General features: G+C 37.1%; 1 protein-coding gene across 1 annotated transcript; it reads right to left on the minus strand.

The window, feature by feature from the left end:
• Positions 1–990: 990 nt before the first annotated feature.
• LOC113725380 (protein SMAX1-LIKE 8-like) lies at positions 991–6,879 on the minus strand. The gene is made up of 3 exons (XM_072073816.1): positions 4,894–6,879; positions 3,593–3,839; positions 991–3,138 (listed from the first exon to the last, which is right to left on the minus strand). Exons 1-3 carry the CDS (start codon positions 6,129–6,131, stop codon positions 1,249–1,251), a joined length of 3,375 nt encoding a protein of 1,124 aa, XP_071929917.1. The 5' UTR covers positions 6,132–6,879; the 3' UTR covers positions 991–1,248.
• Between the last annotated feature and the right edge of the window lie 18,660 nt (positions 6,880–25,539).

The following is a 25,539-nucleotide window of genomic DNA, read 5'->3' on the forward strand; positions in this document are numbered from 1 at the left end:
AGAAGTTAGAAGCATTCTGATTTAACTATTTTAAAAACCCTCTCTGCAATACAAATAGATATAGATGCTCTGTATGGATTCCTTATATTTTGAAAAACAAGTTTTTCATATGCAATACCACATTAATATATAAATATAAATAATTTCAAAAACACCACATTTATACAATATATCAAAACTAAAATCTACATCATTTTGTTCTTCCATCTATTATCACTACCCGCGACTGCTATCATCCCCTTCTTTCTCCTCTTCTTTCCCTCTCACTTCTTCATTCCCTCCTCCCTTCCGCTTCCCTTCTCCTTTTCGGAGGGCGGAGGGGAGTGGAAGAGGAAGGGTGAGAAATGGCAGAGAAAGGGGAAGGGACGAGGGGACGAAAAAAAGGGAGGAGGAAGAAGGATGGGCAGGAGAAGGGAGAGAATGGTAATAGTGGTAGGTGGTGGTAGTAATTTTTAAAAAATATTATAAAAAATTTTAAACTTTAAAAATACTCCAGAATATATCTCAAAGGCATCATGAAAAGCATCTACAATAATTTTTTTTTATATACACAGTTATAGTAAAATATTTTAAAAACACCCTCCAAAAACAGCTAATCCAAACAAAGCAATAATATTTTAGCAGTCATCTCAATTCTCAATTCTCGTGTGTTTAACATATAGGTTTTCCTTGTCACTCAAAAACTACATAAAGAAGATCACCTGTACAGTGAACACCAGAGAAATTAATAGGAAATTGATCATCAATTAAGTAGTGTTTTTTTTTTTTCTTTTGGTGGATATATCTTTTTAAGTGGAGTACCATTTGTCAAGTGTCGCAACTCACAAGCGAGGATGAGTTCAATGCTTAAACAAAATTACTGCTTTCATTTTCGACATATTACATATTTTTCATTTCTTTGCGCAAAAGCAGATTACTCCTTTTTTTATTTATTTTCTCTTTAGTATTCCTCTTTCCTGATTATCTACAAAAACCACTACAATTTAAGCATCAGCAAAAAGATGAGATCTTATTAAGTACTCTGCTACCATTCATGCTTGTAAACTTTTTACACTACAAACTAAGCTCAATTTACATAAAACATATTACACAGGCGATCTGAAGCACGGATCACTGGTCAATCGAAACCTGCACATATCCCCGCCATAACAGTTATGCGATCGATTGATGATAAGGCCAAATCAGGTGTCCTAGACGCTAAGGCTTCAGATTTTAAATGCTTATTCACCACGAAATATAATGCACAAATCAGTTCAATATGATTGTAGAAGGAAGGAATTCTGCTGGCGTTCGTTCTTCGGGAAAAACACCTTCGCGGAGAACAAGTTTTACAGTGGAACGAGCAGTTAGGCTATACTTCTCCTGAGCTTCTTCAAATCCTTGGCCAAGAACGCGTTGGACCCAATCCTCCACTTTCCTCTTGTCCCCTAAGCATGCAGCTGCAACCATCTGCATCATCACTCTGGAATCAATCTCCAGAGAACATTCTGAGTGAACAACTTTCTGAAAGCACTCGCTTATGTCCTCGAGTATTTTCTGAGCAACTGCGTCAAAATCAAATGCCTTAAAATCCACAACTGCATCTACTTGTCCCAAGAAATCTTCCAGCCATGTTGTGGAGCTTTCTGGAATTGAGTCACTGCCTGAGATACCAATGGAACCGTCGCATATTTCACCCTCTTCGGCAGGAACGTTCAAATCTAAATGTTGTGTATTTGAAGCCCTATGGGCTCTCTTTGCCATCTCCAAACTGCCCTGTCGTTCTACAATGTCTGTATTACCAATAAGCTTTCTTTTGTTCATGAAGATCCGGTTAGAACTGCCTTTACTGGTTCTATCCAACATATCTGTGTTGTGGCTCGTCTCATAGTCACCAAGATCAAATCCAATCAACATTTGGATAGGCAATCCCTTCATTTTTGACATGTCTTCCTCGAAATAGCCAGCTTTTCCAGCATATATGGTTTTATCACCATCCGCAGACTCTGAGGTTGTCAAAAATATGGCATTGCCAATGCCAAATTCTCTTCCATGCGAGTCTGAGAACCTACCAGTTTTCAGGGCTTTGGACAAGCTACTTTGAACAAGCAAATCAGCTTTGTCAACATTTTCAAGTAGCAAAACAGAAAAAGGTTTCTTGAATAGTTTCCCAGCAATATAATCAACAACGTTTTTTCCACGGTAAACAACAGTAAGATCACTCCACACCTGTAGATCAATGGTAGCATTTGCATGGATCATCTCATCTGGGAAACTTAGGTCCACATGGATTAGGTGTTCTCTGCTTCCATGCAATATTTCAGAGAGCGCAATGGCAAGTTCCTTCTGGGCTAACCTATCTGGTCCAACAAAATTAAGCCATATATCTCCACAGTTTTCCCTGTGGTGCCGTTCAGTGGTTGCTTTGCAACAAGCAATTGTGTGGCTAATAATTTTTACAGCTTCTTCTTGCCTACCAATCCTTTTGGCTAGAGCTCTATAGAGATCCTGATGATCTACTCCATCAAGTTGGCCAGTGGTATCAGGATGGGAGCAAGATGAAGATCTAGTGTTGTTACTCCAGATATTTCTGCTCTCACGATTTGCAGACAAGGAGGAGGAGCAATTCTGCACTATATCCACGCAACCACTATTTGTAGGTTTCTCCAGTTCTGTGCTTGCAGAAGAGCTGCTGATCCCCAAATTCAGATCTACAGTTAATGAAGTAACAGAGGCTGGAGAAGCGAGGCCGTCTTGAGCAGTACAACTGGTAGAACTGAAAGGAGGACTGTGACCATTGTCCTCTATCACTTTTGAGGCGCTTTCACTTGCACTATATTTGGATAGAAAGTTCACATTTGTTGGACTGCTTAGCTTTGTTGTAGAAAAATGCTGTACATCCGTTGACATGAATGAAGCTATATTCTTACTATCACTTTGAGTTGAAGATGTACTTGCAGGGCTGCTGGGGTCATCCTTGGCAGTCGTTTTCCCATCTTCAGGAATTTGATAACCAAAGACAGACGTAAATTGAGTTCCCAACTGACAACTACTTGCCTTAGGAGATGGTTGGCTACACTGAAGAGGCTGAAACATACTGTCTGAATTCCTGTGCGGTCCTGCAATTTTAGTACTTGATAACACTCTATCATCTTTGGCCTGCACTGAAGATATGGAGACTGGTTTTCAAATGAACAAAACTTGTGCAGTGCTAGGACTCACTAAGCAGATTCTAGGAATTGGGTGTGAGAAGACCTTAACTTGCTGGTATTAAAATTTAAAAGCTATTATAATCACTGATGAAGGACAATATTCTCAAGTAATCCCATGTTATGCTAGGACTTAGCAGCAGATTCCGGAATTAGGTGTGAGAAGACATTAGATAGCTGGTATTAAAAGATAGAAGCAATTATAATCACTGATTAACGAAATCTTCTCAAATAATCATTAAATTGTGCTTTCTTTTGCCATTAGGTGGATTGTGACTATTCCTTCGCTCTGGAGGAATAGGCATTCACTCAGTGGATAAACCGCACCGTCAACTGATTATTTGCTCCACTTTCATCCTAGACCATTAACCTTCAAATAAACAAGATCCAGTAACACTGCTCACCTTCACAACGTCCAAGCCACTGTGTGTGGTGAAATCAGTCATCCGCAACCAAGAAGGTTTATTGGATGGACAATGTTCTGCAACTGAAGTTGTGACCCCTCCATTTGAAAGAACATTAACTTCTTCATCACACTTCTCATTGCAGAGGTGGCAGCACGATGCACCATGGTCCAAGCTACGTAATGAGACGTTCATCTCAGAAGGCGAAGAAAAGAGACCACCAAACGGAACAAAAGACTCCATCAAGCTGAAAGGATATCGCAAGTATACAATGTGAGAATCATTAGCTTATTACTGTCAGTATTTGAATTGGAGAAGCAGACTGAGATAAAAAAAAATTCGTCACTAGCTCGGAAATTAAAAATAGAAAGTGACCTCGCTATGAAACTTGATATTTAGACATGTCTTAACTAAAAAACTCCATGACTAGTAGTAAAGCAAAGTAAATTTTCCATGTTTCAAAACCAGTTTAAAAAAGAAAGAAAGAAATGTTGATCAATTAGTGTGCAGTAAACGAAGGAGACCTATCTCAGCCAGAAACTGCCGAATTTCACACTGATAAAATTGTTTTCTTGGGCAAAAGTACAGTTTTACAACTAAGTACAACTCAGTGCATCAAGAAAAAAAAGCTTTGCACAATGTTTTTGGATGCACTTCAGTGATAGACGCTATACAGTGGAGATCCACAAGACAGGTCCAGTCACCAGAAATTTAAGGGAAAATGATTTCGGTTAATGAACAATACGACAACCCGGATAGCAAAGTAGAGTTTACGTGCAGAATTTGACTGACTGAATACGTTTCTCAAACAAGTAGGTAGTATCACTTGTGGAACATCAGCCGGTCATCAAAGAGACAGCACAGCGTCTATGTTTTAGGTAGGCACAAACTTTCTCAATTCACATTGCAATAGAACGGGAAGTCAACATGGCAAGAAATGAACGAAGGGAAAAGAGAAAATCGAGCATTGATCTATAATTTCAAGTCTCATATATATATATATATTTCAAGAGGATGGACAGTAGTATTTATGTATGGATATTGCAGGATAAAGTAGTAATCCTCGTCTGTCACTCGTGTACTTGTCGGAAGCTACATCCATATGCAGAAAACCAGTTTAACTGCGATATATATATATATATATATATAAAGAAAGAAAGTCATGCAGAATATAATAAATAATAATCCTGTTCAATTTAAAAATTGTTGCAAAAAACACCTCAAACATTAATACTAAGTAGCAGTGAAAAAAGTTAAACGATCACAAAGACACCAAAAGGGCAAACGTGTTGCTTGCTTACCTGGATCTTGGGTATGACTCTGCCGTAGACAGTCTCAGAGTAGTAATAGGCAAAAGCTGCAGGCCCAAATCCTTGTCAACGCAGGGAAACATATTCAAAAGCTTCGAATACGTCTCGTACCTCGCAGCCGCTCCAATCAACCATACTTTGTCGCCATGAATCTCCACCAGCCTCGTCAATTCGCTAATCACAAGCCTCAGAACATCAACTGGCGCGTCCTCCTTAGCCATTGCCCTTAAATCACCAAAATTCACCACCACCCCTGCTCCGACACAATTTTCCACCATTTTATCAACCTCCCGAAACCTCAACTTCAAAAAACTCTCCTCACACGTGCCACTGACGAACCTCAAAATCTCATTCTCCAGACAAACTACGCCCACACCAAATAGCTCCAGAGGAAGAATACCTGAGCCCCGCCTCCTCTGCAGCGTTTCGAAGAAAGTCCTCAAAGCGTCATAAGCACATGCGCCAACAAGCAGAGGATTCCTCCTCCCTTTGATATTATCCCTCGGTACCATGACTTCCGCAATTCTCCTAACACAGTCCTCCTCTCCATCTAAAACCCCAGAAAAACCCACAAACGGAAAGCTAAAAGCTCGACTCCCCAGCTCATCATCGCCGCCGCCGCCGCCGCCGCCTAAATTACACAAAAACACGGGTGGCCCTTTGTATTTGGGGTATCGAAACATCTGACGATGAAGCGGCCTGAGTATAGCTAGTTTAATCTCGCAACTCCTGAACCCCGACTCCCCGAAGACTCTACTCACTACTGGGTCGTCAAGAATGGACAGAATCAGGTTCCGAAGCTCAACTTTCACTACAGTGATGGAGGACGGAGAAGAAGACAACTGGTTTTGCTGCTGATGAGGGTGATAAAGATGGAAATTCTCAGGCTGCCTTCTCTGGTTAGCCTGAGACCTCTTAATAGCGGCCATGAGAGAGTTGGAAATGGGAGGCTCCTGGACGGGGTTGGGGGTGGAAGGCAGGCGGTCCAAGGAAACGCCAAGGCAGAGCTCCAAAGCCTTGAATTGAACGCGAGTGGAATAGGCGTTGTTCCGGGTACGAGAACAAGCCTCCCGCAGAGCCGAGGAGGGACGTGAGAGGAGAGACGAGACAAGATGGAGAGAGGTGGTTTGGGCGTGGCCACGGCGACGTGCCACGGCCACCGCCTCGTCCAGAGCTTGCTCCGCTTCTTCTGTGAAGCATTGCCTGGCCGTGTCCACCGGCGTCGGCATTAGCCTAATAAGCAGCAACACTAATTAATTAAATACTATTAATTACTACTAACGTCGGCCCCCAGAGTAACTGAAAAAAGGTTGGGGAAATGTTTTTTTTTTTTTTTTGGTTAAGAAACTATAAAATTTTGGTCGGATGGATCATACCACTGCTTGCTTATTAGTCTAATAAATATACAAAGTACTGACTACTTTATGATAATACAGAATACTAACTACCCTATGCCAAATACAGAGTACATCTTCTTCTTTTTTTTTTTTTTTAAGTACTATGTGGGTATATAAGAATCGAGAGGATTGGATTGAGAGGGACTCCTTGAATTGTTTATAAAAACTTGGGGGTTGTGTGCTTGTGTTGAAAGGGCGGACAATATAATGTTTTGGAGGTGGAGATACTGCTCTCTGCTCTCTGCTGACTACTGCAGTGACTGCTGCTGCTGCTGAGTGGGGGCTGTGATGGTGGTGGGGGCTGTGATTGTGCTCTCGTGTGTGTGGTCTCTTAGATGGGGGCCTGGCCTAGAGGCTAGCACTACACTAATTGTAGTTGTAGTAGAGCCCTCGGAGCAACATTATTTAGGAAAAGGCTATGCAAAAAGCGATTGGATTTTGACATTTTTGTTCTCGAATCTCAGTTCTGGTGCTTGTAATCCTCCTGCACAGCCAATTTCTCTGTAGGGATCAGTGAAAAAACAGAAACCCGCATATTAAAACTGATCTTGATGCGGGTGCAATTACAAAATCTCACGTATGTTGTGTCTTTTGAGTTCCAACTACGTATGCTTCTTTAGAGTGTATTATATTATTATACCTTGCTTAGCACAAACTACAAGCTGACCCTTTGTGGGGGTTGCTTCATGATTTTGAGATTAACTAAAATTTCAAAAAAAAAAAAAATATATATATATATATATATATATGCGCCTGCGCCTGACTTCTAATTCTTGAAACAACTTTAACCATTGTACGTACTGTACTGCTTTTTGAACGCCTGTCGAGTGTCGATATATATGCATTACAATGCGGGAATTGATTTGATCCCTGCTCCTTCTCCGTCCATATTCGGCCTTTTTTTTTTTTGTAATCGATAAAGGATTCCTAAACCTGCGATTCTTTTGTTGATGAATGACAATAACAACATGCTTGCCAAGCTCGATGTTGAATAACTCGTCCCAAAGCATTATTACGTACGCAGCTCCTTAATTATTCCTTCAAGCTCGTTTTCAATTGTTTAAGTCGGTAAAATTTACCTACTGTTTATCTTACATATATAGTACTATAAAAAAGAAGCAGGTACTTGCTAAGAAAACTTTTTATTGTGAAAAAAAAAAACCAAATATCCCAGTAGTCTCCAAATTTCCCTGAGTTGATGGATGAATGAATCATGAAAGAAAGGTTGAAACAGAGTGAAGAGGTGTAAGAAGAAGGACAAGGGAAGGGAAGGAAATGGGCACTGAGGACCGGGGAGGGGAGAGAATAGAGAGAGATGCCAAGTCCACTTACCTGGGAGAGAGGCGGGGGCCATTTCTTCCCTTTGACGTCACTTTCTTCTTTCTTGTCAAAACGGGTCCGTCTGTTATTTGGAACACGAGCGGGTACTACTACTACTACTGCTCTGCTAGTTGAGAATTGAGAAATGAGAATTGAGATTGATGATGCATTCATGTCATTCGATCGCTGAGTTGACTCACTGGGTCACCCTTCTTGTTTCACCTTTATTCTCCTTATTCTACCCCATGCGCTACGACAAAATCTCGACACTTCAGCTAAGCCTACTGGGAGTCTAGTGGAGTTAAAGCGTCGTCCCAGTTCCCATGCACTCGGACTTGCCTCCCCTCTCTATATTTTACGTACATCACGTTACTATAACTACAGAGAGTATTTCTACGAAATAATCTACAGTTCAAACTGGCTCTCAAACGTTCAACTACGCGTCTTTCTTTGGTTTTGTCGGCCTTTCACATGGTATAGCTCCAATCCATTGACAAATAGACGATGATAGAGTGTCGCTGTCTAAGCTAATGCGTCCATCATCAGGAAATGATCCTCGTGAATGAATCAGCTGCATCAGTCTTTGCTATTCTAGTTTCGCTGGTTAACAAGTCCTGTATTTCCTTGAACATATGATATGGCATTCTGGATGCGTTACTGCTGCTGCCCAAAGATCTTCTTGCGGGTCTTTATTCTCTGATCTCTCGTCTGAAGGGCTGCGGGCGGTAACTTCTTGAAGAAAGGGTCCATGATCAAGGGACGTTCCTCGAATTAGGTGATCGATTCGCGTGGACTCGTGACTCAGTGCATGACGCGGACTCTCCACTTTCCAGTCACTGTGCATTTAAGAGGTCCCTTCAAATTGTAAAGGTTGAATGCGACGGGGGTGGAACTATAAGTGAGTGAATCAGGCGTCCAACTCCGGAGCCGCACCACACCACCACCACACACGTATCATTCATCATCATCACTTGCCATTGTGAAAAGCTGAAACCTTTTTTCTTTTTCCTTTTTTTTTTTTTTATTTTAGATGCGGAGGACTATTATCTTAGGCGATCCCTCCCTTACTCAACAAGCATTCCGTTCCGCAAGTGACCATACACTTTGTTTTGTTTGGATAGGGTATTGTTTGAAATGCAGCATTTTTAAAAATAATTATTATAATACTTTTTTACGATGTATTGTGTATGAGATTAAAAAGTATTAATTAAAAATATAAAAAATATAATTAAAAAACATATTTATAATGCAAGTAAAATGGCATTTGAAATAAGATTTGATATTCAAACATATCGAGTTGGACAATTTGCATAAGCATGTAATGAAATCCCTCTTGACGTATACACCATATAATCCAACAAACTTTTATGTACAGACACAATAAAAACATTCTGCATTAATTGCCAGTACATTAATATTGTTTTATAATTTCTTGAAATAACAATTTAATTATACAATTGGAGTGTTTAAAAAGTGGATTATTTGTCACTTTTTTTTAATTACATCATTAACATATTTTATAATCACTTTTTATCTTATATATATATATAAATCACATTAAAATATGTCATAATATTTTTTTAAAAAATAATTATCTCAAATAACCTACTATATCCACGTGTGCTCGCTAGTGCCAAGAGGCGGAGAGCGAGAACTATTTACCCTAGCCAAAAAAAAAAAAGGCATTGGATTTGATGTGTCGGTTTTGCTTCCACAATCTCTGTTCACTTTTGTATTCCTCTCAGCTGCTTTTTCAGGTTTTCACTCTTCGTACCAAGCAGTTAAATCCCACTCTCTCTTTGTCCTCGCGATGGGCAAACCAAGATGGAATTTCCGATACTATTGGAAGGGCGATGATTATGAAGCCCCTCCTCTGGAAAAACGTTGACTCCAGAGATATGCAATAAAATTGGTTTCCACCACTCGTATCTCGACACTTCTCCCCTCACAACAGATTCTTGATCAAAGTCTTTTTCAGCTGTGATGATCATCATTCTCCTATTGCTTTCAATTATGAGTTTCATTCAACAGACAACGACAACGCGCTTTTTTTTTTTTTTTTTTTATAGAAACGATAACAATTATATAATCTAATCTATTCCACACTAGGAGGGAGGAGCGGATCTAAGGAGATTCAGGAATAATTTAGAGGAGACTGAACCATCACCAGATCAAACGGGTATATAATATATCAGCCTGAATTTTTTGAGGTAAATCACTTAAATGTGACATTTTAATGGGAGGCAAAATCCCACCAAGCTATAGGTGGTGGCCACCGACCCGAAGTCTGGTGGTTGACAACGACAACGCGCTTAAGTTTTAGTTTTTAACATCGACAGCAGTACCACAAAAGCTGAACCCATTGGGGTTGTGCTTTTGTACCACAGTCTAACGTGACGAAGAAAATTCATGTTTATCAACGTGGCGTGGTATAATTTCGAAATTGTAGCAAATTGAGACGTTTAAAATGTTTCCTTAGCCTATGCTAACCTAAGGGGATTTTGAATTTTTTCTTTTTTTTTTTTGTGGAGCTCTTGCAAAAATTGTGAGGTAGCAAGTTTACACGAGTAATATATTCCTTTTTGTGATGGGAAAATTTTTTGTTTGAATTTTAGTTGTTTTTACTCGCATTTTTATCGATATATTTTTTAACCGTATTTTTATCTTACAAATATCGCATAAAAAAATTCAAAAAGATGTTACGATATTTTTTTTAAAAAAAGTTATTCCAAATAATCTTCAAACCAAGCACAGTAAGTTAGTAAGGTGAATGAATGGCAATAATTCAGGTGAAGACTTGACCAAAATTTTTAAAATTTTCTCTTCGAGTGTTAGTAGTGATTAAAAATAATGAACAATAGAGAAGAGCACCATCTCCCTAACTCTCAAATTCTTGAACGCCCGATAAGGAGTTGTTTCACATCACTTTCTCATGGCCTCTCGAATCCCCTAGAGGCAGGCATGTAGAGCCCAAACAAGAAGAATCTTCAAGTGGGAGATCTCTTCGGGTTTAGATTCTCGCTCACGTGTCCCCTTTCATAACTCACAGTTTTTTGTATGAGTATTTCGATAAATGGACTCTGCGAAGACACTTCAAAAGCCGGCAACTTTTGAAGTGCTCCGCAGCACTTAACTACTAAACCCCCCGAACCCCCCCAAGCGATGTGGGAACTTAATCCCACAGGGTGCCCTGCTGTTAAGAGATAAAGACCCCCAGACTCCCCGAGACAGGTTTTTCCCTTTCATAACTCACAGTTTTTTGTATGAGTGTTTCGATAAATGGACTCTGCGAAGACACTTCAAAAGCCGGCAACTTTTGAAGTGCTCCGCTCTCGCTCACGTGTCACAACAGCAAAGAGGAAGAAAAGCACCCACCACCACTGAATGCTGGAGATAGAAGAGGGATAATTTTCGATGACTCCTCCAAAGTTTCTAATAGTTTTACTTGCCTCCTCTCAACTTTTGAAAACCTCACATGCCTCCCTTATTTGGCATTTTTGTACACCATGTCAGCCCAAATAACAAAAATATATAATAAAAAATTGCAAAAGAGAGAGAGAGAGAGAGAGTAGAATTTTGGATCGAGAATGCCTTTTTGTATCTTGCAACAATTTGTTTTCAGAATTTTTCAATTGAATTAAAAGTTGGTGGCCAAAAGCAAAAGTTTGGGTGTGACGCCCAGTATTTTTTTACTTTTATTTATGTATATAGATTTGAGATTTTTCAAATTTTGGATTTTAATTTCAGTTTTAGATGTTACTGGTATTATGACTACAGTGTACTATTAAACAGTTTTTCTTCAATTTTTTTTTAAAAAAAAACTAAAGTAACATGATCATTTGCTAACCGACAAAAATATTATATTAAGTATATAAATTTATAAGCTTAAATTAATGAGTTTTGTATATAGTGTAGGAGTTGACTAGGTATAATTAATTATGAAATTTTAAGTGGAGAATGGAACTGATCATCAGAAATACATCAAATAGGACTCTTATATTAGAATAGGTCATTCTCTTTTTCTTCTTCTCTTTTAAGAGTTTGGTCATTCTTTGTAACTGCTGAATTAAATTTAAAACATTGAGAAGATTTTAAACTAATAAGTATGAGCGAATTCTAGAAGATTTAATTATTGAAAGAATTTTAAACTTATCTACCAAATAAAAATAAAATGTGAATAAAGTCAGAGAACTTTTTGTAGCCTATGTGTTAATGATGGTCAATAGATAGGGATGTTACAAGTTTTTTATTAAAAATTTGGAAATTGGTATTGTTATATATAAAGGTGAGTGAGTGTGAAATAAAGTTTAGGAAAGAAAGGAAATTCCAAGATAAGAGGCAAATAGCTCTAATCTTGTGAAACTGTGTAGCAGCATCAAACAGAGAATCATTTTTGCTTGTTTAATAATTCCTTTTTTTATAAAGTTGTACATACAGGATTTGTCTTTGAAGGTGAGAAATTGTCTAGTTAATATCACCAAAGACTAAAATACAATAGTTATTATGTCGCACCTCATGTCATCAATGGGTCGTCACTCGTCAGGGGACGCATGTAAGATTTTTTAAAATTGAGAGGAGGCAAGTGAAATTATTAGAAACCTCTTGAGGTTTCTAAAATTATCGCAACGGAATTCCATTCTCATTCTCTCTCGTGCTTTCATTTTCGTACACGTAGTTGTTGCATTGTCACCCAAGTTGCCCCAGTTGCGAAGGCTTGCGGAAACAACAAAACCCGTCCGGGTTTCTTTTTTAACAGCGGCGGGTTGCTGGGAGCTGCTACCGTCCACCGCCAGGGCTAGCTATTGCTGGATGGTTTTCATCATTTCTTCCACTCTCCTACTTTACAAGAATGATTCTAATTGATACTTTTTGGAGTTTGGGTTTTTCTATTTTTGCGCTTAAGTCATTTCTATCTTTAACCAAAATAAGATTCATTGGAGGAGTCTTATTATCTGTACTTTTACCTTATCAAATTATCTTTAGAGAGAAATTTTTTTTGAAAGAAAAAAAAAGAGGGACTCTAAAAGGCTCACGTAACAGTCGGTGTATTTAAATACAAAAATGATTTCAAGTATTATTTAATTTGTATCATAAATATGTTTTTTTTTTAATCACCTTTTTTATATTCTGAAACTATTTTTTTTATCTCATACACACCACCGCATTGCAAAAAAAAACAAATATTACAAAACGTATTTAAAATAATCTCCATCATTCAAATAATAGGCTGGAACAAGATTAAACCATTTTTGCGCAATAAAATTGTTTGAAGGCGATGTCAGGTCCTTTCACGCAAGTTTATCCCGATAGATCGCTGGGTAAGCCGCAGTTTTTGAAAAATTGGCGAGGAAGGACAACCCAGGCCAGCATGCTCCTACCTTTCACTCCTGGCTGTCACTCATTTTAGCTGGAGACGAGTGAAATGACGATGAGCCATTGATCTGATCTGCATGCTTTTTGTAACAGGAAGTGCTGACATTACAGGAAGAAGAGTGAATTAATCATCATTTTGAGTAAATAAAGTTTGAGGAAGCACTTTGGCGTGCCTGCATTGCGGGTTACATTAATTAACACGAACAGGTCCAAGTCGATAGTGTGTCGAGGATTGGCATCGATTCGAGGACGTTCGCTGAGGATATTGAAAGCACAAACAACGATGGTAACAGAGAATAAAGAAGCATAATATCCCCAAAAGGGATTATCAGTTTAGCGGTTGGGGGACCATAAATTATACCACTGACTTCCTGTGTTTGATGGATTGCCACCATAATTCACCAACATATTCAACACCCGCATCACTTTGCCTTTGAAAGCTGCTTGCGCCATTACTGAATAACCCCTTTTTTTATCCGGAAAAGTGATGAGATTTGACTTCAATATATTATTAACTCGAACAGAAATAGAAAACCCAAAACTCCGGATTATTCTTAAAGATTCAATGATTCAAATTGTATCATATCAATTACTCCCTCCGTCCCCCCATTCATCTGGTTATTTTTGGGGAATTCAACTTTTTAAAAGTAGTGATTTCAACTTTTGTGCTTCTCTTTCTAATTTTATCCCCCCTTAAATTCAAATTTTAAATTTGAATGTATGAATAAAAAGAAGGATTATATTGGAAAGAGAGTGTAAAAGTTGTTTTGATTTTTCTAACAAAACAAAATGAACGGGACACCTCAAAATAAAAAATATAGCCAAATGAATGGGACGGAGGGAGTTATAAGATGGAACGGCACAATATGAGCTATTGGATCAGAAAGTCCAAAACTTGCATAAAAAGGAAATCCCCATCATCTCCTCGGTAGGCTTCTCTTCTTTAGTTGTTATTTACTAAAACAGCCATAACGTCCTTCTCCATCACAAGTCAAAAGGGCCGTGTGAACGGTTGGGGGGAGATTTTGCCTTGTGTGTGCGATCTTGCTGCGGCATTAAAAGCACTGATGCACCTAAAATATCAGTCAATTAACTTGCAAAGACGTGCATTAAAGCTATCATGTAAACATCAAATTTATCAACTTAGCCAGGAAATTGTTGCATTTACAGCCGTTATGAACTAAAGTTGACCAATTTTCCATATACCATTTCCTCCTGACACGTGCCTATGATTGATTGATTGCCACGACGGGTCCATCTAGGCAATATGGTCCAGTTTTTTCTTTTCTTTTTTTTTTGGTTGAAATCTGGTTCTACCAAATCTATGGTTCAATTTTCTAAAATTTTAATTTATAGGAGTGGAAAAATTATAGAAGTGGCAAATTAAAATAGAATGCTGCGCTTCTTAATTGCTTCTGCCAAAACCAAAGAGCCGGAAATTTGTCGGAAGAAAATTGCTAATTTTGCATGCAGGAAAGGCGTCTTACATTGAAACATATTTAGATAAGAGTGTAGCCAACTCACAATTTCTACTTGGGTAATCCGGAACAGGTTTTCGGTATAACTCTCTAATCATTATCGATTATATATTAGATGCGTTGAGCGGTTTCTGAAAGAAGGAGCGTAGGTAACAGATTCTGAATTCGAATTCTCTCGTTTACACTTAAAAAAAAAAAGTTTGAGTAGTGTAATAGAAGGTCTCGAGTAACAAGTTTGAACTCTGTCACTTACACTAAACAAATTTTAAAAAAATGTAAAAGAATCTCTTCCTGCAAGCAGTATAAGTGAGAGGTCTTAAATTCGAACCCTCCCACTTATACTATTAAAAGAATTCTTAAAAAAAAAAACGGAGCAATGGTATAATACAGACAACTTACAATCAAGGATGGACGTAGGGAGGGACCACTGCCCCCCAAATTTTAGAAAATTTGATCTGCTCCTGTGACAAATAAAAAAACTTTCAAAAATTCTCCTTTAGAAATTTAAATTCTAGCCCCTTACAAAATCTTTAGAATGTTTTATGCTATGTACATAGGTTAACATGTGTTAAAACTTGCACTAAATTTTTTTAGCCCCATTTAAACTTGTAACTCAAGAACATTAATTAATTACAAAGTAATCCATCCACAAATGATGGGAGGAATATACAAGCATGTAATTAATTAACTTGTTAACAATTAATCAAGTTGTTAACTTTTTGTATCCTCCTATTCCCTGTTAATATTTGAAATCTTTTACTCCCTCCGTCCCACTTTGATAGTCTTGTTTTCCTTTTTTGTCTGTCCCAAATTGCAGTCCACTTTCCAATTGAAGAATGTAGTTATATTTTCATTTTTCTAAAATACCCTTATTCAATACAAGTTGTTGTTGCTATAAACCTACCCCATTTAATGAGAGTTGATTCTTTTTTTACCATCAATTCAAGTTCCCATAAAGTTGTACTCTATTTAATGTGAGGGTATTTTAGGAAAATAGCAATCTAAATTTACTTTTCCAACAAAGTTAACTACTTTTTCTTAAACTGTGTGAAAAAAGAAACAGGACTATCAAAGTGGGACGGAGGGAGTATAATTTTTGTGGGATACTGTCACTACTCTTCTGAGACGTACGTTGCCGAACTTTATACTACTTTATAGCTAAAGGTTGCACCGGATTGAGGCCTTGCAACTTGGAACTGGAGAGATATATGCGATGCCATCATAATACCCTTACTTTAATTCTCAGCCGCTTCGTGGCACAATTTTTACCAAACCTTTTGGAGATAGCCGCTGCTTACGTAAATCGAAGATATATGCCAAAACTTTGGTACGAGACAGTGAAAACGATGTCTTGTTATTCTTGAAGAGGGAACTAGAACAGGAAAAAGATGGGTGACGATGACTTAAAGAAAAAGTTACAGTTGAAAGAAGAGAAGAAAGAGGGGGGCGGCACAATTGGGGACCAACAACCACTATGGAAAAAAATCAACTGTGTGTAGTTTTATGCTGAGTGAGTTGCCGATCGACGGTGAAATGTCTTTGCCTCGGCCACACAAAAATTCAACATTCCTTTCAATTTTGTGCACCCTTTGGCTTTGGGAGGAGTTTGTCGCGTAAAGGGTGATGAAGAGTGACTTCATTCTTTCAATTTGTGTAATGAATATGCACGCATTCTAGGCCTTTGTTTCTTAAATTTTAACGGCTATTTATAATGTCTTCTTTAATTGCAAGCACTGTACCGTCTGCTTTCATTCGGATGTGTTAAGGCGTTGCCTCCATGGACTTAAATGGATGCTACAGAATTAAGGTGCAAAATAGGTTAAACACGCAGCATGTCAATGTGCTGCGAAGTGCGAGCACTTGCTTACCTTACCTCCGTGTTTCTTCCATCTTTCTAACGACTTCCAATGGCAGACAATTGCCTTAAAATCAATGAAATTCATTTCTAAAGTACATGAAGAAAAACAGATCACTAAGTAAGGTGTTGCCAATACACTCTGAACAACTGAGCCAACGTCTATGTGAAGACAAGAGAAAGAACAACTGAGAGTGGTGCCATTCGTCCCCCACCCCCACCAAAAAACAAAAAAATCCCCTCTCCCCAGAGGAAAAGAAAACATAGACTCTGTTTGGATTGGTCTGTTTTTCAAAAACTAGTTTTTCAAATACAATGTTACAGGAATACACAGACAAAAATAACTCAAAAAATATTTCATCTATATAATATATCAAAGATAACTCACAAATATATGCAAAAGAAATTAAAAAAATAAATTTTGCAATATTTTTCACCTATCACCGCCACTACCACTACCCTCACGCACTACTACCGCCACCCCTTCCTCCTCTCTCTTTCTCCTCCCTACCCCTTCCTTCCTACCTCCAACCCTTCCTTCTTTTTCCTCTTGCAATCTGGTCGTAGCTAGATCTAAAGGGGGAAGGGAGGGGCCAGGGTGGGAAGAGGAGGAAGAGGGATGGGGAAGAGGGAGGAGAAGGAGGAGGAAGAGTGAGGAAGAGGAGAAAAGACTAGAAGAGGGGTTGGCGGTTGTGGGTGGTAATATTAAAAGTTCAATAAAATGTCAAGGGTGTAAAACAGAACTCGTCGGAGCTTTTAGGTTTCAGAACTGTTCTTCTTTTCATCTACTTTAATTTTGTTTTTTTTTTGGGGATTTATTCCTGTATGTGGTTACCAGCTCTTGCATCGGATTAGTGGTACATTGAGTATACAGACAATAACTAAAAAGAAAGAAGGGAATTTCGTTGGTGTTAAATTTACAAATTCTCTCTTTTATGAAGTTGCTTTCAAATTTTTGTTTAATGTTTAATGAGCACCAAATATAAAATAAGTAAAGAAATAAGCACGCACTAATCAAGAATAAAGATTATTATGTTCTTCAACTTTGAAAACATTTGTCGACCAAGAAAGAGCAGATATTCTTGAAGAAAACCGTGCCAGATGTTTGGCTTATACTATCGTGATTAACACGTACTCCACCACAGGGAGTCAAATTGCTCCTGTGTAGTAATTCCTGACCGTATTTTTTTTTTCCCCAAAACGACACATATAGTCCGCAAAGCCTAGCCTACTCTTACTCCTAAGAGGAACTTACTCTATGGGAATCGACTTTAAGGAGTGGCTTAATTGAATCAGGGAATCTGACAGGGATTGAATCATAATCAGATCAAATGGGTGCACCGTTCACTCATATGAATTTAAAACACTCCTGGCCGTATTTAACTGCAAAATCAATGTTTTTAGTTCAAGACAGTTAATCCCGATATCCATGGAAGACCCTGGGTGCGTTTTGGGTGTGTTTGGATATTAACTTTTTTTTAAAAAAAAATAATATTTGACTTGCATCAAAAGTAGAGGTGTTAAAATGAGTAATTTTGTCAGATTTAGATCGGTCATAATTGGATAATGAGTATACTTGGGCAAACCCATTTATACCCATTCATAATTTGGATCAATTTAAAATTAGTGGGCGGGGTTGGACGAGTCAGCATAATTAGGTTATAATTGGCACCTCTAATTAATTATAAGCACGTTATTCAATAAATTACTCTATTTTATCTTTTCAATAAATAATAAATTTTTATTTTATATAGTTATTACACTATAAAAAGTATTATAATAATTATTTTAAATTAAACAATTATTATTTTAAATGATCGCTTTCGGGCACCCGCTGAAATCACCGCCTAAAATATTCTGTTCAGTCATCACCTTGCAGTTTCACATGTTGATTTTCAAAAATGTCATAATAGAAAGGCCCCGCGTGTATAAGGATTTTAGGGACCCTAGGCCTCAATAATTGGCACGTTGGTGCCATCCACCACTGACCACCTTCTACAACTTGTACAGAATCTTCACTAACTGCCTAATTTTCAATATATGAAACAGTGGCTTTTTGGCTTCCGCCAATCTGCAGTTCGATTCTTGAAATCTCAACAGCAATAAGGTGTCAAATCTTGTTTCCTTTCTATTTTTTTTCCCAAGTTTTGCCAGCAGAATTCGGGGTCAAATTTTGCATTTATTCTTTTATGAATTTGTACACTTTTGTGGCCTTTTCGACCCTTTTATTCTCCACAGACTAATAAATAAAGCCATAGTGGAGAATTGAAGTCATATCATGTGAAGAAAAAAAAAATGTGTGGGTATGGATGTGTGATGGCAGATGCAATGTAATGATCAAACATCGAATGATCCTTCAACTGTGCAAAAAGTTTTCTTTTCCACGCAAAGAAGCAATAATAGAGACGTGGGAAAGGAGTTGGAGGAGGAGGAAAAAAGGAAAAGTGGTGTTGAAACTGAATGATGCTAAGCAGTGGAGACAAAAGGGGCAACTTGTTTCTGCCTTGTACATTACCATAAATAGGAACACTTTTGTTTTGGCTCCTGGAAATGCTACGTCTTTTCTAGCATTACTCAGATTCGCCTTGGCTTTCTCTGAACCGTTTCCCTTCTCTTTTCCTGTTTCCTCTGCTTTAGCCGCTGAAAGTCTGGCCAAGCAGCCTACTAACGCTCTGTTTGCTAATCTAATTCAATATTTAAATTTAATGGATTTAGATCTTAATATATTCAGACCGTTTGACAATCAAAAATTGAATATCTGAATTAATTAAATGACACTGAATTTTCTAGACAAAATTTGCTTCCAAAATTAAGTGACAAGCTATTCACTTATCGCTGCTGAATGTGATACGCACTCAAATGTATTTGATTTAATATTCAACAATTTAATAAATTAATAGATTCAGACTTCAAATTTCAATTTTATCAAAAAAACCCTTAAGCCTAAACTCAAAATTAAACTGTGAAATAACACATATTTTTATCACCACCTTAAAGAATAAAAAATACCAAGTAGATTAGGTACTGGATACAAAACACGTTCCTTGTTAAATGCCTCTTATTGGACGGAATTTTGATTAAAAAAATTGATGAATGAGAAATTATAAAACAATTACACATCCAATAATTTAATATATTCCTTTTTTTTCCAAATTTATTCAAGTTATTTTAAGTCTTTTTTCAATCTCTATATACGTTATCATTTAGTCCCTTTTTTCGAATTTAAAATCTTAATAACGAGCTATGAATGTACAGCTGGAGTCATTTCTAGACAATTTGAAAATCCAAATCCGAGATGTTACAAACAAAAATATTTTAACATGACTTCACCCACAGGATGGGAGAAAGATGGGTTGGATGGTTCAGAGAGAAAGAAGTGTAAGTGAAAAGTTTCAGATTCGAACCCCTCACTAACACGTTTAAAATATATATATATATATATATATCACCAACAAGACTATCAATCATAACTCTCCTAATATATAAGATCAACCAATTTTGATGTTATTGCAGTTCTTGTTCTCACTTCTAGAGGCATGTCTAATTGAGCACTCGTTTGCAGTTTTCTTTTTCTCTATGTACTATGTTAAAAGGCAAAAGCGCCGCCTCTAATATCTTCAAAACTCATGTAACTGAGTAAAAAAGCTTCCATTATATCAATGAGATGTAGTAATGTTTGATATACAATAAAATTTAAAATAAGGTAGAAGAGACAAATTTCGAATTTAACTCACCAAGTGTAGTGTGGGCTAGTGTATGAGAATACTTTTTCCCTTTTTCTTTAGTTTATTTTACACACTTGGAAGTGAAGTTCTAGAAAGTTGGAAGTGTTGAATTGAACTACCAATTATGCAGTCACCTTGATTCATGCCATGACAACGAAACTGGATCTTGAAAATTGTGAACCGGGATGCTTGGTGACTTGTGGATTCGAAAGTTGGTCCAATATAACTGGCCTCCATTGAGGATTAATATGCGAAGTCTCGTTTAGGTCAGTGTGAAGGAGGCCCATTGAGACGATAATTACTACAATACTCGGACACGAGTGAACCCAATCAATTGGAGAGACTCCCTAATCCCATGGTTTCTTGAGTGAAGCCCAAACTGTTAAAAAAATTTTTTTTAATAAAAAAGTGTAAAAAAGTACACATGGAGCGCAAATAGAGATTTTAGAATTTTCACCGTGGGCTTACCCTGATTGATGCTTGAAAGCGTGCCTACTAAAAGTAAAAATACGTGTCTCACAGGCAAATTACGTAGGGAGAGTGGAGATTAACTTTAACCTAACCCCAGATGAATGTTTCCACTTAGCAAAGCCCACAGTTCTCTCGGCAGCAACGGTTTTGATGTAGGAAAACAAAAAAAATTACGGGAAGATGGCCTGTTGCTCTTTAACACCGGTCGACTTCCAACATCCTTTTCAATCAGAGAAAGGAAACAAGAAATGTAGGAAGCAAAGGCGCTGTGGTCGTGATTGTTGCTGCGGATATGAACTACATCAGGAGCTAGTTGGGACGGGTAAAAAAAAAAAAGAAACAGAACACCAAGTTTTGCGCATTTTCATCCCGTCTGTCGGGGGCATGCGCAGCACTGTCTATCATCCTCTGCTTTGGAAAAAATGGTATAATGTCTGGCCATTTCGCAGCAACGTTACTGTTCCTTTGGCCATCAAAAAATTCCAAATCTGAAGAATTATGTTTACTTAATGTGTAGTTAGAAGTTCAGGAGAAAAGTTAAAATGGTTAGTAAGGAGCACTTGGAATCCTCGGTGACATGTTTTTTATACCAATCCAATGCCACCTATAGTATTGCACCAAGTGTCCTGTTATTATTTACACTTTAATTTTCTAATAATTCAACTTGGTTTGGTTTAACACAAGTGTAAATAATAACAGGACACTTGACGCAATACTATAGATAGCATTGGATTGGCATAGAAAACATGTCACTGAGGATCCCAAGTGGTAATGTACAGCCGTACAGTTCGTATACTTTCAAAAGTGTATTGTGGATTGCGGATACTGATATAGTAGTATTTCAGATTTAAGATAATAATACTAATAATAATGAGGAGAAGAAGAAGAAGACGAATTTGCACGCGCATTTATATGCAATCGGACCCGAAGATATTTTAGCGATATATTAAATCGCTATAATATATTTTTTTTAATAAAAATTCTAAAAAATAGCGACAAAAATTATTACAACCAACATTCTGGTGCTAGTTCATGATTTTGGATTAGTTAGTGAGAGCAACAAAATTCATATTTATAGTATAGTTTTTCTCTTCGTGTGCATGCATCTTAAAATGTACCCGGCTAACGTATGATTGCAGCTAACAATCCTATTGCATGGAAAGTCTAATCACGTGCACTTTAAGATGTAAGAGATCTACACGTAAATAACTTTACACACAGAATTAATACCAGTGCACAGAGTTAATAATCTCTACTAAGTATAAAATTACATACAAGGCAACGAAGCATCATCAACCGTGGATCAATAGATTTTGCTTGTTTTTGTCATTCATATGGATAAGGGATTCTTGAATTTTGATTTTAACTCAATTAATGAAGACTGGCCGTTTTCAGCTCTTGCTGTTAACGGGTTATTGTTATCAATTATTAAGGCCGGTGAAGTTTGAACATTGAAGCCGCTAGCGGAATGTTCAATGCTACCAAGAAATGACTAAAATATAAAATCTCCTTGGCCTAAAAGATAATTGCCAATGAATGGTGGAGGAATAACAATTAATGCTAATAAGAAGCATCCCAAAAAACTCCATATTACCTTTTTTTTTTCCTAATCGCTTCTTTGGGTAAGGTAGGGTAGGACTAGAGCTGTTAATCGAGCTGAGTCGAACCGAGTATTTGGCTACCGAGCTCGACTCGAGCTCGTTAGGCAAACGAGCTTTAAAATGTGTTCAAACTCGACTCGTCAAATGTACATGTAGCTCGAGCTCGAGCTCGTGCAAATTAATCTCAATAAAATCTATAATTTTCAATTTTTATAGTTTTGACTTCTAAAATGACAAATATGCTCTTTATTAACGAGTTCTAACGAGCTATTTGGATATCAAACGAGTCGAGCTTACTCGGCTCGTTAATTAAACGAGCACATTTCTAGCTCGAGCTCGGCTCGTTTACTGCAACTAATGAGCAGAACTCGAGCCTTATCGAATCGAGCTCTAATGAGTTTTCCAGCTACTCGTGAAATTTAACAGCTCTAGGCAGGACATATAACATACTTGTCACGATTCATCCGTCGATCAATGTCCTAACATCTACCCTGGACTTGGACTATCTTGATTTCATTAGGGTTAATATATATATATAGACTTCGACTATCTTGATTTCATTAGGGTTAATATATATATATATATATATATATATATATATATATATATATAGCAATACCTAACTTCATGTCCCTCGCGGACCTAATCCATAGTCTACTCGATGCCCTATAATTGTATCTATCACCACCTAATTTATGGTGGCCAATCCAACCATTTGGTGCTCTTTAATTTATTTGATTGGATTGGTTGTTTGACATTTTTGTTATTAATAATTAGTCAAGAAAATTTCTTTTATATATATATATATATATATATATACATATTGGGTTTTCCATCTTCCACGAAATAATGGGACAATATACCCAAAAACTAGTGGCAATTCTTCTCTAATAATTTCTTTTGGGATGTCATTATAATACTGTATATCATCTCTTTATTCCCAATAACTATATAGGACACAAAAAGGCTGCATTTACAGCTGGGCTCGGATATATTCCAAAATGATTGGAGCTCCTTTCTTTAACTTGAAATAAAAGTCTCGGCTAAGAAAGAACAATTCAATATTATATACCGCTCGAAACCGACTGACCAGGAAATGCCTCCCCACGCTTCAATATTTCGCTAAGAATAAAAAAATTTTGAGTCATTTTATTAAAAGAAGCCGACGAATGATCGATTTGCATTCAAAACTTTGGGTTTCACATGGAACACCCACCGGAAGCATCTTACTTTTTTTTTTATTTTGTTCAACAAACGGCAATATCAACCGGAAGCATCTTACTACCTGCTGATTTTTTTTTTGTTCCCTCTTGTTCTCTTCTTTAATCATTTTAGTGGATGCCGGAATTGACTTGGAAGGCCTTGCGTAATTTTGATCATTTACCGTTTATTTTATTTTATGTGATTTGTATCCCTGCCCTAAATGAATGCCGGAGGATACTTAATATTTATCTATTTATTTTGAAAAAGAAAAAAAAATAGATATTTATCTGTTTGACCTAATTGGCAAAATGATTTTCTAGATGCTAAAAGTAAAAAATTTAACTCTTAAAAAAACAAAAAAAAAAAAAAGGAAAAGGAAGAAGATGGACGGGAGAGAAAAGTTGGATTGCATGATAAAATGAGGGGAATTGTAAGTCGGAGATCTTAAATTTAACACCTTTCACCTAAAAAAAAAAAAAAGAAAAGAAAAGAAGGGGGACGGGGTAAGGGAGAGGTGGGTCATGGGGTGTGTAATTGATCTAATCATGTCATATGTGCAAGCCAGATATCAAAACCTGCAAATTCATCTTTCTCGCAAGATTTTAAGTTTCAAATCTCAAAAGCCAGAACTAGTAACATAAAAATAGCGATCTCTCAGCATAATTACACCCTTTACTGTGGGCACACACACCAAAAAAAAAAAAGAAAAAGAAAAGAAGCTTTAAAGTGAAAGGGATGGTTTGCCCACGCTGTGGTAATAATGATGGTATTTGTTGAGGTGGGTCTTGTTAATTATTCATGCCCCCCGTGAAAAGTAAGGCGCAACGGTAAATTGTGAGGTGATGATCCTCCATCTCGGCCACATTTTTCAGCTTGTGGTGGCGAGTTAAAGTTTTAATTAATTAATTAAAGACATTATTGTTCACAATCATATTCCCGTGTTTTTTTTTTTAAAAAAAAATTTTACTTATGCACCAATTTCCAATTCCATGTTCATCTCCAACAACTTCTACCAAATATTTGGATGGAATATGCTGCGGTGGGCTTTGAATCTTATCGTATATGATGACTAGAGTATTTTCTTTAATTTATGTTCTTCAACTTGAACAGAATTGATTGTGAACTGATGATCGTTTTGTTTATCCCGCAAGGAATCGACGAGGTATTCATCCACACTACTTTTACATTCATTCGTTAACTAATTCTTCAGTTGGCTTAGCTAAAGTATGAAGAATCAATCAACGAGTGAAAAAACAAACAAACAAACATTAGAAATCAAAGTCGTGTGGAAAAATCAAGTCGTGTCAAATGCAATGAATTCTTTATCATAACATGTTGCGTGACGAGTTATATGAAAGCTTTGTAAATGTTGAAAAGGTAATTCGGAAGGGACTGAATCACCTATCAGATCTAACGAAGTGCACTACATGCATGCCGATTTAAATTTTTTAAATAGAGCCACTTTAGTATAGTATGACAAATTGCTTTTCAACTAATCAAATTTTAATGCATTGATGGTGTGTATGCATATCAAGTCGGTCAAAAGTGGGGAATACAAGTATTCATCAAAACGAAGTCGTACTTTTGCACAGAGGAGATCAACCCGGAAGGATCCAAAATAAAATAATGCAGTCCGAAATCAAATCCGCAGCTACTAAAAGACGTTTGACTTTTGTGCCCTGGGATTCTTTCTTCTTCAGCGCTCCATCCATTTATGATTTATAGCATTCTGATCACAGATTTGAACAAACAGATCATGGCATCCACCACCAATACCCTGTACTATATTAAGTTATTAACCATCCTCACGAGTCCGATCAGAAGCCCCCACCGCCCCGGATTTGGGATGGTGGGAGTACAATACGGCTAGTAAAAAGTAATTTGCATCGTTTTTTTTTTTATTGTAAAAAAATTATTATAGCAATTACATATATATATATATATATAAAATAAAAAAATGATTAAAAAATGTGTTTATGAAAAAAAATTACAATTCAAATAAAGCCAATGAAATCCTAAAAAATTTTTCTTCTTCATTCTTTTATCCGTAGAAGTAGTAGTAGTAGTACGTTTTTCCTTTTATATTTCATTCGTTTCCCGCTTTTTTCTTTTTCTTTCTTGAAAAAGAACAAATAAATTAAAAAAAAAGAAGAAAAAACTAGTATGGTAGTACTACATAAGAAATCAACAAACGAAAAATAAGAGGAAAAGACA

The sequence above is a fragment of the Coffea arabica genome, chromosome 2c, assembly GCF_036785885.1.
Source record: "Coffea arabica cultivar ET-39 chromosome 2c, Coffea Arabica ET-39 HiFi, whole genome shotgun sequence".
NCBI classification, from domain to species: domain Eukaryota; kingdom Viridiplantae; phylum Streptophyta; class Magnoliopsida; order Gentianales; family Rubiaceae; genus Coffea; species Coffea arabica.